Consider the following 16,993-nt stretch of genomic DNA (forward strand, 5'->3'; position numbering starts at 1 on the left):
CACGCCCTGAACTGGGTATCTTCTGTCTTTGGTGTTTGTGGATGGGAAGAAGGCTCATTCTCAGTCCACTGTAAAGCAAAGTGCTGGAAAGACAAAAGAACCAGGTACTGGAGACCTGGATCGTGGGCCGTTTGACTTTGGCCAAATTGGCTCAGTATCGGCATTCTTTAAGAAGCAGTGGATGCTTACCGAGCACCAGCATGTGGTAGGCTCTGGAGGTCCAAAGTGACGGGCACTGTCCCTGCTCTCAAGGAGCTTGAGTTCAGTCTGTTTCCTTCCACCTTATAGAATTGTGGGCGGAAGAGTTGATGGTAAACTTCAGTTTTTGCGTCAGTACCACACAGGGCCCTCAGATCTCAGTGAGAAGCAGCAGTCGGGCTCCTGTCCCCGTCCAAGGCAGAGCGTCCGAGCAGCAAGCTGGGAGGATTGGTCTTGGCTCAGTGCACTGCTGCGCACGCCCTAGAATTGGGAAGCTCTAGTGTAAGGGACAGCTGCCCCCCCCCCAGCCCCCGCCCGTGCATGAGAGGCGATTGCCTCCTGAGGGTCCCAGTGTTGACCGAGCTGCCCTCCCGAACTTGTGCTGTCCTCTAGGTGGAGATGTAGGACAGACTCTTTACTGGTCCTGAAGGTGTCAGTTGTAGAATTGGAAGTGGGGGTAGATCCCGAGTTTTGAGTTTTCCGTTAAAAGTGGGCCGGGTGAGCCAGTTATCTTGCCGGGCAGTGGAGACTTAATGGGACCAGTCCAGTGGGCCCTGTCTCGGGAATTGACATGTTGGCCTCTCGCTTTAGCTTTGGCCTAGACTAGCCTGTTGAGCCTGTTGCATCTTGAGTCTAAGTCTCTGAAATAAACCCCTTTTTCCTCCCACACTGTCCACTGTGCAGAAGTCACTAACTCCTGGTGCTTCGAGCCTGTGCCCCCTTTCTCTGCCCAGGCCCCATTTTTCCCTTGAACTTCAGTATCATTTTCCTGTAAGCTGCTTCCAGCCATGACTCCACAAGTGCCCTGATCTGTCTAGTGCCGGCCTTCAGTGGGTGTCTCTACCATCTGGTGTGGGCTGGGCTGGGACTGCCTGGTCCTCCACCCAAAGAGGGAGGAGGGGCTGTTCACAGCCCCAGGGACATGAAAATGCAATTTGTCTTTGATTTACAAGGACAGGGCTCTTGGCTCCCAAGGCTTGGAGATGGGGGAGTGGTTTATTTGTGGGCTGTTTTTGACCATGGAATTCGGTTCAGGATTTAGGGGTTCCATGCATAACCAAGCCTAGGGCACCAGGAAGATTCTCCCAACCAAAAGTCCTATCAGCACTTGCACATTCTCACATGCTGATCCCTGCTGTGCAGCAATCTCAGAGGAGCTCAGGGTTGGACCACTGTGGTAGGGAGGAAGAGGAAGAGAACTTGCCTTCCTGTGAATTCAGAGTTCATGCACATGAAACAGATGACACAAGGTGAAGACGAAGTCTCCATAGGTAAAAACCACAACTGGACTGGGGTGCACCTTTATGCACAAGAAGAGCAAAGGCGATGTCTCACGCGATCCCGTTAAAGAGAGGTCAGAAATTCTCTGCTTAGGTTCAACTTCCAACATGGGTGCAGAGAAGGGAGTTCAGCAGGGCAAGTCTAGGCAGTGTATGAGTTCTCTTGCTGTGTAACAAATTACCCTGAAACTTCGTGGCTTAAAACAACACACATTTATTATCTCAGTTTCCATGGTCCGGGAATCGGCACAACTAAGTTGAGTTCTCGGCTGAGTTTTCAGGGTCCCTCCCGAGGCCGCAGCACCGTGTTAGCGAGGGCGTCTCATCTCAGGGTTCCAGTAGGAAGGACTTACTTCCAGGCACACCCAGTGATTGTCAACAGGATTCATCGGCTCTAGGTGGTCAGACTGAGGACTTCATTCCCTGGCTGACTGTATGTCAGAGGCAGCCCCATTCATCAGAGCAAGAGCCAGAGAGAATATATCAGCAAGGTGAAATCACAGACTTGTAACCTAATCACGGAAGAAACATCCCAGCAATTTTACTAGTCACCAGGTTCAGCCTAGTGACTGTCAGAAGGCAGGGATCATTGGAAGGCATGTCAAAAGTTTCCCACCTCAGGCAGTGTTTCTTTGGTCCACCGGCATCAGAATTATCAGGGGAGCTTTTGAAAATGCATATTCCCGGAACCCAGTTCCTATTGAATTAGAATCTCTGGGATTGGACTGGAAATGGGACTTCACTACCCTCACTGACTCAGCGCTGAGCTGTGATGTCCCATTTATATAAGCAGACTTGCCCAGATTAGTGCCACCCTGGGTCAGCTGAAAAGGCTTCTACTGCAGGGCCTTGGAGGACGGGTGAGGAGGCCCTGGGTCACCATCTGGAAGAGGATGATGCGCAAAGGTGAAACTTTGAGTACACGGCGAGAGAGAGGACTTGTCCTGTCTTCTGAGGTTCGTAAGTATATTGTTATATAATTAAAAGTGTGATAGGTACTAAGAAGTATAGGGTGACATGAAAGCGCTTACCAGGGTATCTACTTGCCTGGGGTCAGGAAAGCCTCCTCTGAGGATGTGACCTTTACATTGAAATTAGAAACCCAAGTAGCAGTTAACCTGATAAAGGGGAGGGAGGATGAGCAATCTGAGTGGGAAGAAAAGTGGGATGAAGGCCTAGAGGCAGAAAGGTTCCATCCTGTGGACTACCGCAGCTCCCCTAATGTGAAACGTGTAATGTGGGGCATGCATGGGGAATCCAGTCCTATACTTGTACTTCAATCAATTGGTAAATACATCTTGACTGAAAAATCTGAAATAATACAAACCATAATGCATATATTATACTTCTGGGCATTGGGATTTTGGGTGATTTTTGTCTTTTTGCCTGTCTCTATTTTCCAATATTTCTATGATAATTTCTAACAATAAATAATATTATTTATTACTAATAAATAATATTTATTAAGTGCTTAATTTCTAATAATAAATAATATTATTTATTACTAATAAATAATATTTATTAAGTGCTTACTGTGATCAAGCACTGTTCTGAGTGCTTTATGTATATAAACTCATTTAACACAACAACATTCTGAGACTAATATCACCATTATCCCTTTCTAAAGATGACAGAAGTGGTACAGAGAGGTTATGTAACCTGCCTAGGGTCACACAGATCGTAAGTGGAGAAGGCACACACCACCCTGTCTCTGTCACGCTACTGGACAGAATGCATGGAGCAGTTACCCGAGATCTGTGGTAAATAGTAAACAAAGTAGGGAATTCCCTGGCAGTCCAGTGGTTGGGACTTCATGCTTTCACTGACGAGGGCCCGGGTTCAATCCCTGGTCGGGGAACTGGGGTCCTGCAAGCCACGCGAATTCAAAGTTCCACTAAACCGGTGGTGAGTTTACCATTTCCCCCCACCTCCAGTGTTGCCCAGATTAGACTCAAAGAGAGCCCAAAACCTAGAAGTGTACATGAGGTGTGAACTGAAAGAGCTCCCTTTGGAGTCTTCTATTGCACATCTAGGGAGCAGAAAGGGACTCCTAAGGGTCAGAGATTGGGGAAATCCCGTTTTTCTTTTTCCCTTCTCCCACCTCCAGCCCCAGGGAATACCATGGTGGTGGCAGCACAATGACAGCAACAGTGGCCTGGCAGGCACTTAACTCTAGGGAGGAGAACCCTTCTCTCTGACCACAGGAGCTCTGGTCCCAAAAATGTGAGGCAAATCCCCTCTGCTTTTTTCTTTCTCTGTTCTCTTGATGCTTGGCCCAGACACACAGTGAGAAATGCCCAGCAGAGTAGAGAAACTAAAGCCCTGACTTTGGGCCAGAAGATTGGGAAGGGAAGCCCCAGAGGACCAGAAAGTGTCAGGATATTGCAGAAAGGAGGGAGATCAAGAGAACAGCCCCATTGAGCTCTGTGTGAACTCCTGGGCTCACCTGCAGAGTGAGCATGAATCTCACCTAAACAGCTTAACTGAATGGGGTTTTCAGTCTCTTAGGCGTAATACGTGTGACAACTACTACAACACAAAGGAATGAAAGTACAGGGACCTGGGGATGGTCAGGTTTCTACACTTAAAAGGAATTGGTGGGGGCTTCCCTGGTGGCGCAGTGGTTTAGAGTCCGCCTGCCGATGCAGGGGACACGGTTCGTGCCCCGGTCCGGGAAGATCCCACGTGCCGCGGAGGGGCTGGGCCCGTGAGCCATGGCCGCTGAGCCTGCGCGTCCGGAGCCTGTGCTCCGCAGCGGGAGGGGCCACAGCAGTGAGAGGCCCGCATACCACAAAAAAGAAAACAAAACAAAAAAACAAAAAAAACTTCGGTTTTCCAAGAAGACATAATTCTAAAATGTCTCTGCATCTAACTACAGAGCTTCAAAATACATGAAGCAAAAACTGATAGGTATCAAGGAGAAAATGAACAAATCCACAATTATAGTAAAAGAGAAATGTCAAAACTGCTCTCCCAGTAATCAACAGAACAAGTAAACAGAAAATCAGTGAATATATAGAAGTATATAGAACTGAATGATGCCATCAACCAACAGGAACTAATTGAAATTTGTAGGACACTCCCCAACACAGCAGAAAACCCTTTTTTTCCCCCCAAGTGCACTTGGAACATTTATTATACCAAGATAGACTATATCCTGGGTCATAAAACAAACCTCAGCAAATTTAAAAGACTTAAGGTCATACAAAGTATATTTTCTGACCATAATGTAATTAAAACTAGATATCAATAACAGAAGGAGAACAGGGAAATTGCCAAACACTTGGAAACTAAACACCACACTTCTAAACCCAGAGATCAAAGATGTGGTCTCAAGAGAAATTAGAAAATATTGTGAACTTAACAAAAAGGAAAATATAAAATATCAAAATATGAGATGCATCTAAAGCAGTGATTATAGGACAAATTATAGTATCAAATTCTTGTATTAGTAAAGAAGGTCTGAAGTCAACAATCTGCACTTCTACCTTGAGAAGGTACATAAAGAAGAGCAAAAATAAGCAGAAAGCAAGTAGAAGGAAAACACAAGAGCAGAATATAATGAATATGAAAACCAAAAAAGAAAAAAATTGGGACTTCCCTCGTGGTCCAGTGGTTAAGAATCCACCTTCCAATGCAGGAGACGCGGATTTGATCCCCGGTCAGGAAACTAAGATCACACATGCCTCAGGGCAACTAAGCCCGTGCACCGCAACTACTGAGCCCACATGCCACAACTAGAGAGAAGCCCACACGCTGCAACGAAGAGCCCTCACGCACCAACTAAGACCTGATGTAGCCAAATAAATAAATATTTTTTTAAAAAAATCAATGAAAAAAAATTGATTCTTTGAAATGATCAATAAAATTGATAAACCTCTAGCCATAGTGACCAAAAAGAAAAGAGAGAGAAAGAGAAAGAAAGAAAAGAGAGAAGATACAAATAACCAATATCAGGAATAAAAGGAGATATCACTGCACACCCCACAGACATTAAAATGTTAGTAAGGGAATACTACAAATAATTCTACACACAAATTCAACAATTTAGATGAAATGGACCAAATCTCAAAGTTACAAGCTACCAGAACACAACCAAGAAGAGAGATGTAAGTATAAATGTACAACTATAAAACTTTCAGAAGATAGCAGAAGAAAATCTTAGTTACCAGGAGTTAGGCAAAGTGTTCTTAGATATGACACCAAAAATATGATTCATAAGAGAAAAAGGTGGTAAGTTGGACTTCATCAAAATTCAGAACTTTTGGCTTCCCTGGTGGTGCAGTGGTTGAGAGTCCGCCTGCCGATGCAGGGGACACGGGTTCGTGCCCCGGTCCGGGAAGATCCCACATACCGCGGAGCGGCTGGGCCCATGAGCCATGGCCGCTGAGCCTGCGTGTCCGGAGCCTGTGCTTCGCAACGGGAGAGGCCACAACAGTGAGAGGCCCGCGTACCACAAAAACAAAAAACAAAACAAAACAATAAAAGGCATTATGCTGAGTGTAAGAGCCACTCTCAAAAGGTTACATACCACAGGCAATACCTCTATTGTTGGTTTGGTTCCAGAGCAAGTCACGTGAATTTTTTGGTTTTCCCAGTGCATACAAAAGTAATGTTTATACTATACTCTAGTCTATTATATGTGCACTGGCATTATGTCTAAAAAAATATACATACCTTAATTTAAAAATACTTCATTGCTGGGGACTACCCGGGTGGTCCAGGGGTTAAGAATCTGCTTGCCAATGCAGGGGACAGGGGTTCAGTTCCTGCTCCGGGAAGATCCCACGTGCTTCGGAGCAACTAAGCCCGTGCACCACAAGTACTGAGCCCGCACTCTAGAGCCCGCGAGCCACAACTACTGAGGCCGCCTGCTGCAACTACTGAAGCCCACACGCCTAGAGCCCGTGCTCCACAACGAAGAGTAGCCTCTGCTCGCCACAACTAAAGAAAAGCCTGTGTGCAGCAACGAAGACCCAGCACAGCCATAAATAAATAAATAAATAAATAAAACAATGAAATCTTAAGGAAAAAAATACTTCATTGCTAAAAAATGCTAACCATCATCTGAGCCTTGAGCAACTCATAATATTTTTGCAATAGTAACATCAAAGATCACTGATCACCATCACAAACATAATAATAATGAGGAAGTTTGAAATATTGACCAAATTACCAAAATGTGACACAGAGACATGAAATGAGCAAATTCTGTTGGAAAAATGGTACCGACAGACTTGCTCGATGCTGGGTTTCCACAAATGTTCAATTTGTAAAAAACGCAGTATCTGTGAAGTACAATAAAGCAAAGCACAATAAAACAAGGTATGCCTGTATATGATTTCATTATGTGACATTCTGGAAATGGCACAACTATAGCAATGGTGGACAAATCAGTGGTTGCCAAGGGTTAGGACTGGAGGGAGGGGTGGCCACAAAGGAGCAGCAGGAGGGGGTTTGGGGGTGATGGAACTGTTGTGGTCCTGACTGCGGTGGTGCTTACACAAATCTGCATGTGTTCAAACTCAAAGAACATACACACAGCAATTTTATTGTACGTTAAAAAAATATTGAAAAAAACGGACATGCTGGGCTACTGGCATCCATCGTTTTAAACACTATGCTAATACTTGGGTAAATGTTAATATAAATTTGAAATTTAAAAAAATCATCAAGTGGGGGGACCTCCCTGGTGGCCCAGTGGGTAGGACTCCACGCTCCCAATGCAGGGGGCCCAGGTTCAGTCCATGGTCAGGGAACTAGATCCTGCATGCCGCAACTAAGACCCAGTGCAGCCAAAATAAACAAACGAATAAATAAATATTTAAAAAAAAATCATCAAAGGGCACTTCCCTGGAGGTCCAGTGGATAAGACTCCACACTTCCAATGCAGGGGGCACAGGTTGGATCCCTGATCAGGGAACTAAGATCCTGCATGCCACGAGGCCAAAAGAACAAAAACAAAAAAACATAATCCAGGAACTTTCTATTTAAAGGACCCCCATGGTGAATCATGCTGTACAGCATATTAGTATCTTTTGTGTCAGTCTGGACTTTGAGTCCTGGCTCTTGAGTGCTGCTAGGTAGCTGTATGATGTTCAACAAGCCACCTGTCACTTAAGCAATAAAATAGGAGCAGGTTTGGATAGCATCTGTAATCGTTGCTAAGCTGCACTGGAATTCTCTCCAACCTCGAGATCCGGCTTTAGTGGGTCTGGGGTGGTAATTCTGATCTGCTTCCACTTTGGGGAACGTCCAGAGAAGGCGATCTCAGAGGTCTATTTCAACTCTAACATTGTTATTTATATCATATACTGGGTTTGCTTGAATTAAGTTCTATCTGTATTAAGAATCAGCTTCTGTGCCACATTCTGTGCCACATTCCCTGTGAATTGGGAATCCCCCCACCCCAAATCTAGGATATCTTTAACTAAGTTCACCAGTGGGGGTGGGGGGGATGGCGTACTGTGGGGCATGCGGCATCTTAGTTCCCTCACCAGGGATCGAACCTGTGCCCCCCTTGTGGAAGCGCAGTCTGAACCACTGGACCGCCAGGGAAGTCCCTCACCAGTGGTTTTCTAAGAATCTAGCTTTGTTTACTTTCATCAGACCATTTCCCACCTCAGTGTCACCTTGACCTTTCCCAGGGTATTTCTGCTCCTTCTTTTAGAGATTCGGTCCCACCTCTGCGGTCCTTTCTCATGCCCGCTTCTCTCCCATCTTCCAGCTTCATGTGTCCAAATGTCCTGGCCGCAGACCCTCAGACACTTAGTTGGTCTCCCGGCTGGAGGACACTAACATCTTGGGGATAATTGTTCAGAACCTGCAAGTCATCCAGGCGGCAGGTGACGGAGGAGATGAAGAGGATGGGATGGATGCTGGGAGAAACCAGGGCAGAACCCTATTCCCACCTTCAAGATAAGTCTTCAGGGAAGAAGAATCACAAAAGGCAGAGAAAAGGCTCAAGCAACCCTGACTGCTGACCCAGCTCATCTCAGGGATGGTCCAGAGCGGGGTGGGGTCTGTGTGTTGTGGGGAGGAGGGCGGAGCCCAGAAGGGGAAGGACTCCCTGCTTCCCCCTGTCTCCCTGGAGATACTGTTTAAGGCCACACACTGAGGCTGGGAAGGCTCAGAGCCCGTCAGCACTCTCTGCAGAGAGGGGCTTCAGGCCCACCTTCTTACCACAGCTCTGCCAGCCTCTGCATCCCTGGCCCCTCAGGTACCCTCCCCTTAAGCCACGCCAGCTCCCTGCCCTCTGCAGGCTCTCCCTGGGGATGGAGGCTAGCTGGGAGGCTCCTTCTGGGAGCAGCTACACCAGGTCTCTCCCTGTGCCCCACCTCCGTGCTCGTTTCTTACCTGTTGGTGCCTCCGGAGCCTAACCGCCTTCATCTCTCCCTCCTAGGGCTGCCGCATCTGGCTCCCGCTTCTCCTGTCTGAAGAGCCCACTGATGTCTAAGAGGGAGAGAGGTTAAGGGTACCTTTTCCTTACCCCGACCCACTGCAGTGCCCTGGGAGAAGGAACCCTTGACCCTTGCTGCTCCCTCAGCGTGGGAATGACCCATTCCTAAAACTCAGGGCATCGAGGCAGGCCAGGTCTGTGGAGTTCAATGGACTTGAAACATGGGGGCTGGGAGACCAGACCCTGGGTTCTTCCTGTGGATCAGCTCCTGGTTCTCTGGGTAACCTGTTTATGGGACTTGGGCACTGGGCAGAGGAAGGGGGCATTGGGTAAAGGGCGTTACTAGGACTTGAGGCCCTGTTACCCTAGGAGGGGAAAACTCCCAAACTGCAAGCAGGACTGGGTCAGCACAGCCCCAAACATTTCTACATGTTGGTCTGTGAAGCATGAAAGGGTGAAAGATAATAGTCGGTAGCTGGGAGAACGGAGGCTGACGCAAAGCCAGTAAGACCATTTCGAGGCTGTGTCTGAAGGTATCTAGGGGGTCCTGAGGATGGAACCGGGCACGAGGGCCACCCTAGAGCACTGAAGGTGCAGGACAAAGGCAGGGTAACGGGGGCGAAATCAGACATCCATCCTGTGCACCGTGTCAGATGCGTCCTCTGTACTAACTCACCTAATTCTCGTAATTCTGAGGTATGAATCCATGTCCCCACTGCCACCAGAGCCTAGAAAAAGGCCCATTTTACAAAGCAGGAAACCGACGTTGAGAGATAAGGACTCTTCGTCAGGGTCAGAGGTAAGCGGCGTGGCCCGGGCTCGCTTGTCCCAGTCTGTGGTCGTCATTTCACTCCTCTAATTCACAGCCTCCCACCAAGTACCAGCCTCTCCCAACCTGTAATTTTCTGGGGTGGGGGAAATAGTCCAAGTGAGTGTGGCCACATGCCCTGGTCACCTGTCAGGCGGAGGACTGGGCGGGAGGGGGGTTGTGGATGGGCATTGTGAATGAGGCGGGGCCATTCCGGACGCGGACCTGGAAGTACAGTGTGAGCATTCTTCCTGAGAGTCCCTTCCTGTGCCTGCTCCCCGGCTCTCACCCCACGTGGTAGACAGGTCAGGAAAGGGCCAGGGGGCTGGTTCTAGAGCGTCTCACTCAACTTTGCTAACACCCAATGCCCCCCCACGTACCCTTGCTGAAAAATGCTGTCCCAGGCCCTACGAATACGTGCTGGGTTGCAGGGTGGTCCTCACCTAAGAGCAGGGAGCAGGGAGCAGGGGTGAAAACTGTTTGGTTTCTGTGTCTGAAGCCGGGACCCAAATGGGAAAGCCTGTGAAGCACTGGATGACCCACCTGGATTGAAACCAGGGCGGCCCCTGTCCTGCTCCAGCCCCTACTCCGAACTGTGCCCAGGAGCATGGGCACTGGGAATGGAATCCAGGTTGAGAGGTTGGGCTTGAGCTGTCGTGAGAAGGGACCCCACAGCTGAGGTCCAGGGAAGGGAGGGACCTGCCCAAGGACACATGACTGGGCTGGTGGCAGAGCGGAGCCGCCTCCTCAAGGGACTGACGACAGCTCCTCCCACACCCAGAGGGAGGAGCCACGTGCAATCTGGACAGAGCACAGGTTACACTGGCAGCTGAGGGCTGTGGGCGCTTTGAGCTCCATCATCCACAGTTCAGGACCCAGGCGGAGAGGAATTCCCTCTGCCTGTTTGACTTCTGGGATTCCTGGATTCTTTTAGCCACTGGGTTGGTTCCATTGACCCTGGTGGTGCGTCGTTAGTGGCCTGTTTACTAAGACTCAGTACCTGCCCTGGATAGGACGTCAGTGCCTGCTTGCCAAGCTCACCTTTGTCTCTGCTTGTTGTGCGACTGGACAAATCCTTTTTTTTTTTTTAATTTAAATTTATCTTTAATTCATTGCAGCATAACATGAGTTAGAGCTGCTCTAATACATGAATTCTTCAATTTGGTCTACAGGCAAATCAAACAGTCCCTTTTTCAGAAGAGTAGCTTCTGACTTGATCAACATAACGTATAACCATCTTTAATATTCAGGGTTACTATAGATTGATGCTTACCCCTCAGGCTGCGCCATGGAGCCAGACTTCTGACCTTATACAGAAGTCAAAATGGTAAGGCATATAACAACATAAATATATAAATACAAATAAATAGATGGATACATACATTGACATATATGTGTGTGTATATATATATGTATATATATATATACACATATACAAAATTCAAAATTAAACATTTGTGTGATGTCATAGTTTGCAAAGACTGTTAATATATATATCCCTTGGAAACTCTTTGGCTCATGTGATTTTTTTCAAATGTCCCAAAAATAAACTCTATAGATACTCAGACCCTTTTTGATTTCTATATTCTGCTCCTATGCCTTCTACGTCATCAGGATGGACAAATCCTCTTGAATCTGTTTGTCCATCTAGGACGTGGGGAAAAGCCCCTTCCCTGAGAGGACCTGGGGCCTCGAGCGGGCTGTTTTTGCCTTTGATTTACCAACTGAGAAGGACAGAAGATGTTTATAAAGCAGAAACCGCCCTCGGACTCTCACAAGCACCTGCCATCGCTGAAGAGTCCCCAGGAGGAACAGAACGACCCATTTGCTGAGCCGGGTCGAGCAGGAAGGAGCGTCTTGAGAAATTTGAGTGCCTCGTGCCCGTCCAGTGCTGCTCAGGTTCCAGGCTAGTTTTCTTCCCTGGGCTCAAGTTAACAACTGGGGCTGGAGGGTTTGAAGAACGCTGCTGACCCGAGTTCCTCCCCTCTGAAGACCTGAGTGGGGTTGTCTGGGCTTCTTCCTGCTCTGTACCCCAAGTGTTCCCACCCACAGTGCAGGCCAGAAAGAAGCCCAAGGACAAGGGGCAGAAAGCTCCTCAGGCGCCTACACGTATGCTCCGTAATCCCCCCGACGAGTGAAGGTACAGTGAAAGCGAGGGAGCTGGCAGGACAGCCGCCGCCGGTCTCACCCCCGGCCCAGCCTGGCCGCATCCGCTGCGGCTTCTCACCCACCAGAGCTCTGACAGCCCCACTGCGGTACCACTGAGGTGCTGGGCTTGAACTTGAGTTCAGAAGGCCGCGCACGGAGATAGAGGGAAGGTAAGGGGACCAGAAGGAGACAGGAGGGTTGAAATTGAACAGGGAAAAGAGCAAAAGTGAAGCCAGACACAGCACTGTAGATCAACGGCATTTCAGTAAAATAAGTTAAAAAAAAAACACAAAAGTAACGCCAGAATCCTACTCGGTCTTTTCTCCATTCTCCTTTATTCCATCAACACCTAGTTACAAGCTGCACAGATCAAAAAATAAAGGCAGAGAAGGATGTGGGGCAGATTTGTATGACGCGTAGCGGCTGGGAAGGGAGACTGGGTTGGGAACCGGTTCTTCCCTCCACACACAGCCCTGGACCAGGGCTATGGCCCCTGCAGCGGGGCATACGGGGAGGAGGTGGGCAAAGATCCAGGGTCGCTGAGGCCCCTAAACCCAGAGCCCACCCCAAAAGCCCCTTCGATGCATGGCAGGGTAGAACGGGGAAGGGAAGGACTTTCAGAGATGGGGCAGCAAAGTGAAAAATCAAGTTAGTGGATAGAGAAGTGGAGTCATCATGGTGAGGAGGTTAAAGAAGGAAAACGTAGGTAAGGGGGCAGTGAAAGGGTCTCGCCGAGACCCCCAGGGAGAGGTGGGGGCCAGCTGGCCTGTTAATTTAATATTAAATTGGGAGTGGGAGTTGAAGAGGAAAAGTTATTTCAGGGGAGGACTTCTCAGCCTCTCAGCCCGTACCTGGAGGGGGAAAAGAGACGAGCACAAGTCAAAAGGAAGACGAAATATAAAAGCCAGGGGTGGTGTCTCAGCCCTTATTCCGGTGAGGACACTCTTCTGCCTTTCCGTACCAACTACAACTTCGACTGTCAAAGGCGGTGTTTGCCCGACACGTGGGCTGCTTCTTTCTGCCTCAAGGCTGAGGGCCCGGCGCCACACGCTCCCCACCCCCGCCCGTGCCTGAGGCCTCAGCCCCCTCAGTACTTACACGAGAGGCCGAGGGCCCGGGGCCCTCACCAGTCATAGCGGCGGGACTGTCGAGAGGGGGAGTCCTCGGGCCCCTGGATGGCCAGGCGGGGGGGCCCCTCAGCCCTCCGCCCCCCACCGCCTGAAGCCTCGTGCCTCCGAAATTCCAGGGGGCGCTGCTGCCGGTATCGGGAAGTCTCCCTCCGCCACTCATCATCAAAGGCAGCGGCCTCACCTGGGGAGGACACGGAGACCACACACGACACCTGTGTACCGCCTGGCTTCCCGGGGCAGACGCGGGCCGTGAGCCACAGGTTCTACGACCAAAACCCAGGGCGAAGGCTGAAAGGCTGTGTGGGGGGATGTGCTGGGGAAGGGAAGCGACTTATTTAGCAATTTTGGATTCATCATGGCTCCTGGCAGCATGGAGGCAGTCAGGAATGGGATAATTACTTAGTTACTTAGTGCCGTCCCACGCACACTGTAAGTATTTAATAAATACTTGTTGACTTCAAAAAAATAAGTAAGAAGAACTAAAACAACGGATCCAGATGGAGACGGGTAGATTACTATCAGTATCTGACTTAGGTGACAAAGTTTGCCCTCCGCGGTGAGGACACTGCCGGCACTGACTTAGCCCTAAGCGGACAAACAGGCTCCGAGTAAGTTAAGAACATGGGGCTCATCCATACCCTTGCCCAAGAAATATCTACGGAGGTAGGGCGAGAGAGCTGCTATCTCCTGGCTCACGGGACCGGGGCAGGGGCTGCCGGCCGGCCGGGAGGCTGGCCGGCCGCGCGGCGGGAAGGAAGGCTCACTCTCATCCAGGTTGATGTAGTCCTGCCGCTCCTCCTGGTCCCCGGTGCGGTGGTTTCGGGAGCGCTGGAGGATGTGAGCCCGGTCTCGGATGTGATGCCCAATGGACATCTGCTCCAGCCCACTGTCCGAGTCCCGTACAGTCCTCCGAGTCTCCCGGATCTGGGGGAAGGCAGAGCGTGGCACACTCAGCGGCTCCTTCCAAAGCCCGGCCACACCAGCCCAGGAAGGCCGCCCGGGACCCAATCCTGAAAAAAGCAGCCAGGATTTCTGTGGGGGGCCATCCGGTCGTGCCTCCTCTGGGATAGGAGGAGCCCGCCAACTCACCCCGCCTGGGGCCGAGCGCATCTCTGCTGTCTCTTGGTAGACCTTGGGTGCGCCGGCGCCCGTGTTGGAGTAGGAGATGACAGTGGAGGACGAAAAGGTCTGGCAATTTCCTCCAGCCGTCATGTGCTCCTGAGGAGGGAAGGGAACAGCAGGGCTGTGTGAGGAGGGGCTCGCCTCCGGAGAAGGGATCCCTCCCTTCAGCCGCCTGTGCCTGCCCATATCTTTCTCGCAAAACGTGAGAACCAGGAAAACATCAGGACTCCTCATTACCCCCCAAATTCCTGAGTCCAACAATACGCCAGAAGGACCTGAAGAGATGGAGCCTTAAGTGCACGCTTCATAAGGTGCACTGCTGCTTCCCACTGAGGAACCCGCACTCGCCGGGCCCAGTGGCCTTATCCAGCTTGCACGCTCCACAAGTACGCCCTTCCCCACTCCCGCCTCTGGGGACTCAAGGTGTTGCCAGCCATCACTGGGAACAGGGCCAGGGAAGGGGATGGGATGGGGCAAGAGTCTCACCATGTTCCCGATCATGTCGTTCATCATCCCAAACATGTCCATGAAGCCGCCCGACTGGGGCAAAGAGATGGAAAACAGAGTCAGGAAGCAGGGCCACGATCAGAGGTGGGCGCGCTCAGGCTCCCACGGGCTACATAGCCACACGTTCCCTCTCTCCCTTTCCTTCACACCTAGCAGCTGCTCCTCCCCATTCCTCGTGGACAGGACCAGAACAGGCGCGCTCCTCTCCACGCTCCTCTTCCTGTGTGCCGCTGCCCTCCTCCTCCTCAGCCTCTACGGCTGCTCTGACCCCACGTTCCTTCTCCCGGCCGCCCTATTTCCTCCTGCCTTTAGGAAGCAAGCCAGTGTCACTGGACTCTAACCTATAAGGGGTTGGTTCTGCAACTGTAGAAAAATCTTCTACAAGCCATCTCTAGTTGGCCTTTCAACAGCACCTCCTTCCTCAAAAGAACAACTATATCAGGAAATTATATCTTCCTAATGGGGACGGCTCCTGGAAGTACAGGAGCCAGTAAGTTAGCATCGTGAACTCACAGGACTCAGCACACAGAAGGCCCAGAGCTCTGTGAACGCTACATGAGGATTCTAGGGTTACCCATAAGGCTATCCAGAGAGGCACATTTGGAAATAATATCTAAGGGTATAGAGCATGTCTGAGATGGAAGGACGGAGGGAGATGAGGACTCACCATTCCCAGCATCCCGAAGGGGGAGACAGCCCCAGCCTACGGGAAGACGTAAGGAACAGAAATTAGGGACCACATCCTATCTCATCACCATCCCAAACCAAGCCCATGGCCTCTGTTGCTTTTCCGTCCTCCTCTCAAAAGGGGATCACAAAGCCTGTTTTTCCAGAGCCCTTTCCCCACTCCTAGAAGGCATTCCACTTGCTAAGTTGGTCGCTGTGCAAGAAAAATCAAGCACTTTACTGACCACGCTCCAACCTTTTTTCGGGTCTCAGGTCTGTTGCAGCACCATTACCTGCATCCTGCGGCTGGCAGGCCTGGTCCCTGGCATGTTGCCATCTGTGATGCTGAGGAAGGGGCTGTATCCAAAGCCGCCCGACAACATCCGGTTCATGTGCTGACGGTGAATGGCAAAGGGGTCCCTGTGCAGGGAGTATACGGTGCGGGTGGCAGAAGGGCCAGCAGTCAGTACCTCCCACCCGCCCCTCCCCCGAAGAAAAGAGCCATAGGGAACCAGTGGCACAGATTTCCCCTCGAAGTCTGCGCTGGGGCTGAGTGGCCACCAAGTTGTGATCAGTGCCCGCGACGGGAGCCCAGATGTCTGGCTCAACTAGTCAGAGACCTGAAGTGGAGCGGATGCGTGCTCTAGAGCAGGAGGGGGGGGGGATACTCACATCAGGAACATGGGGTCCTCAGGCTCCACGTCCCTCATGAAGCGGAACATCCTGATTTCAGCTCCAGGGGGCTCCACGCTGTGAAGATGTGGAGGCTCAAATGTTGGAGGCGGCCAGGCTTTTTGCACACCCGCTCAGGGCAGGGACTCTCAGAGCATGGTCCCTTTCCAGATACTGGAACTGGCCCCCCAAACTCCAGGGAGACCCTTCTGCAGGTGTTCAACATCACCCTCTAGGGAAAGCACAGCTCTTCAAACCTCTCCCCGAAGGAGGACCATGGAAAATTTTTCCAAGCCTGTTTTCTGCCTCCCCCACTCAGAGCCATCCTCTTCCCAAAGCCCTGGCCAGAAGCATACTCCCCTTCCCCCGACGCCACCTTTCCGCAGGCGAATCCCAAGTGCCGGCCCTCCGCCCGCATTAATGACCCCCACCCCGCCCCCTCCTCACACTCGGCCGCGGCCAGGCCTCCCCCGGGCGGGCCTCACCGTCCCCTCCTCGCCTGGCGGCGGCACCCCCCCCCCAGGCCCTGCCTCCCTGCCGGGCGAGCAGGAGAGGCTGGCCTGACTCGCTCCCCTCCCCGCAACCCAGGCTCCCGGGGACCCTGCAGCCCCACGGGCCGCTCCCACCCCGGACCGGCTGCCCGCTCCGCTCGAGCCTCACCGGTCCCCGATCCGGACTCAGCGGCCCATCCGGCCGGTCTCGCCTCTCGGTGCGCGGCAGGATCGGGGCTTGCGGCCCGGGACGCGGGATTGGTCCGGGCGTGAGCTCCTCGGCCTCCCGAACCGCCTCCTCGCACAGCTGCCACCTCTGTGCCCCCCCCTCGGCCCACTGAGCCCGAGCCCCGGCCAGGCCCGGGAGGAAGTGACGTCACGGTGGGACAGCCCACCCCCTTGGGCCTGCGGAGCTCCGCCCACGGGCGGGCTTGTGGCGCGCGGGCGCGCGCGCGAGTCTGGCTCCCGGGCCGCGGAGCAAGGAGTCGGGGGGTCTTCCGGGACCAGGGGAGGGGAGGCCTCGTTAGTAACCTGGATTTGGGTCCTGTGGACTGGAGGAGGCTCCCTGTAAG

The 16,993-nt window shown here is 51.5% G+C and overlaps 1 protein-coding gene across 1 annotated transcript; it reads right to left on the reverse strand.

The window, feature by feature from the left end:
• Positions 1 to 12,144: 12,144 nt before the first annotated feature.
• Positions 12,145 to 16,759, reverse strand: MLF2 (myeloid leukemia factor 2). The gene is made up of 9 exons (XM_081248502.1): positions 16,591 to 16,759; positions 15,931 to 16,008; positions 15,552 to 15,678; positions 15,260 to 15,295; positions 14,572 to 14,625; positions 14,053 to 14,181; positions 13,728 to 13,887; positions 12,932 to 13,144; positions 12,145 to 12,684 (listed from the first exon to the last, which is right to left on the reverse strand). The coding sequence occupies exons 2-8, from the start codon at positions 15,978 to 15,980 to the stop codon at positions 12,957 to 12,959; spliced, it is 744 nt and encodes a 247-aa protein (XP_081104628.1). The 5' UTR covers positions 15,981 to 16,008; positions 16,591 to 16,759; the 3' UTR covers positions 12,145 to 12,684; positions 12,932 to 12,956.
• Positions 16,760 to 16,993: the final 234 nt, after the last annotated feature.

This window comes from Mesoplodon bidens (genome assembly GCF_964165515.1).
Source record: "Mesoplodon bidens genome assembly, chromosome: 11".
Taxonomy (NCBI): Eukaryota; Metazoa; Chordata; class Mammalia; order Artiodactyla; family Ziphiidae; genus Mesoplodon; species Mesoplodon bidens.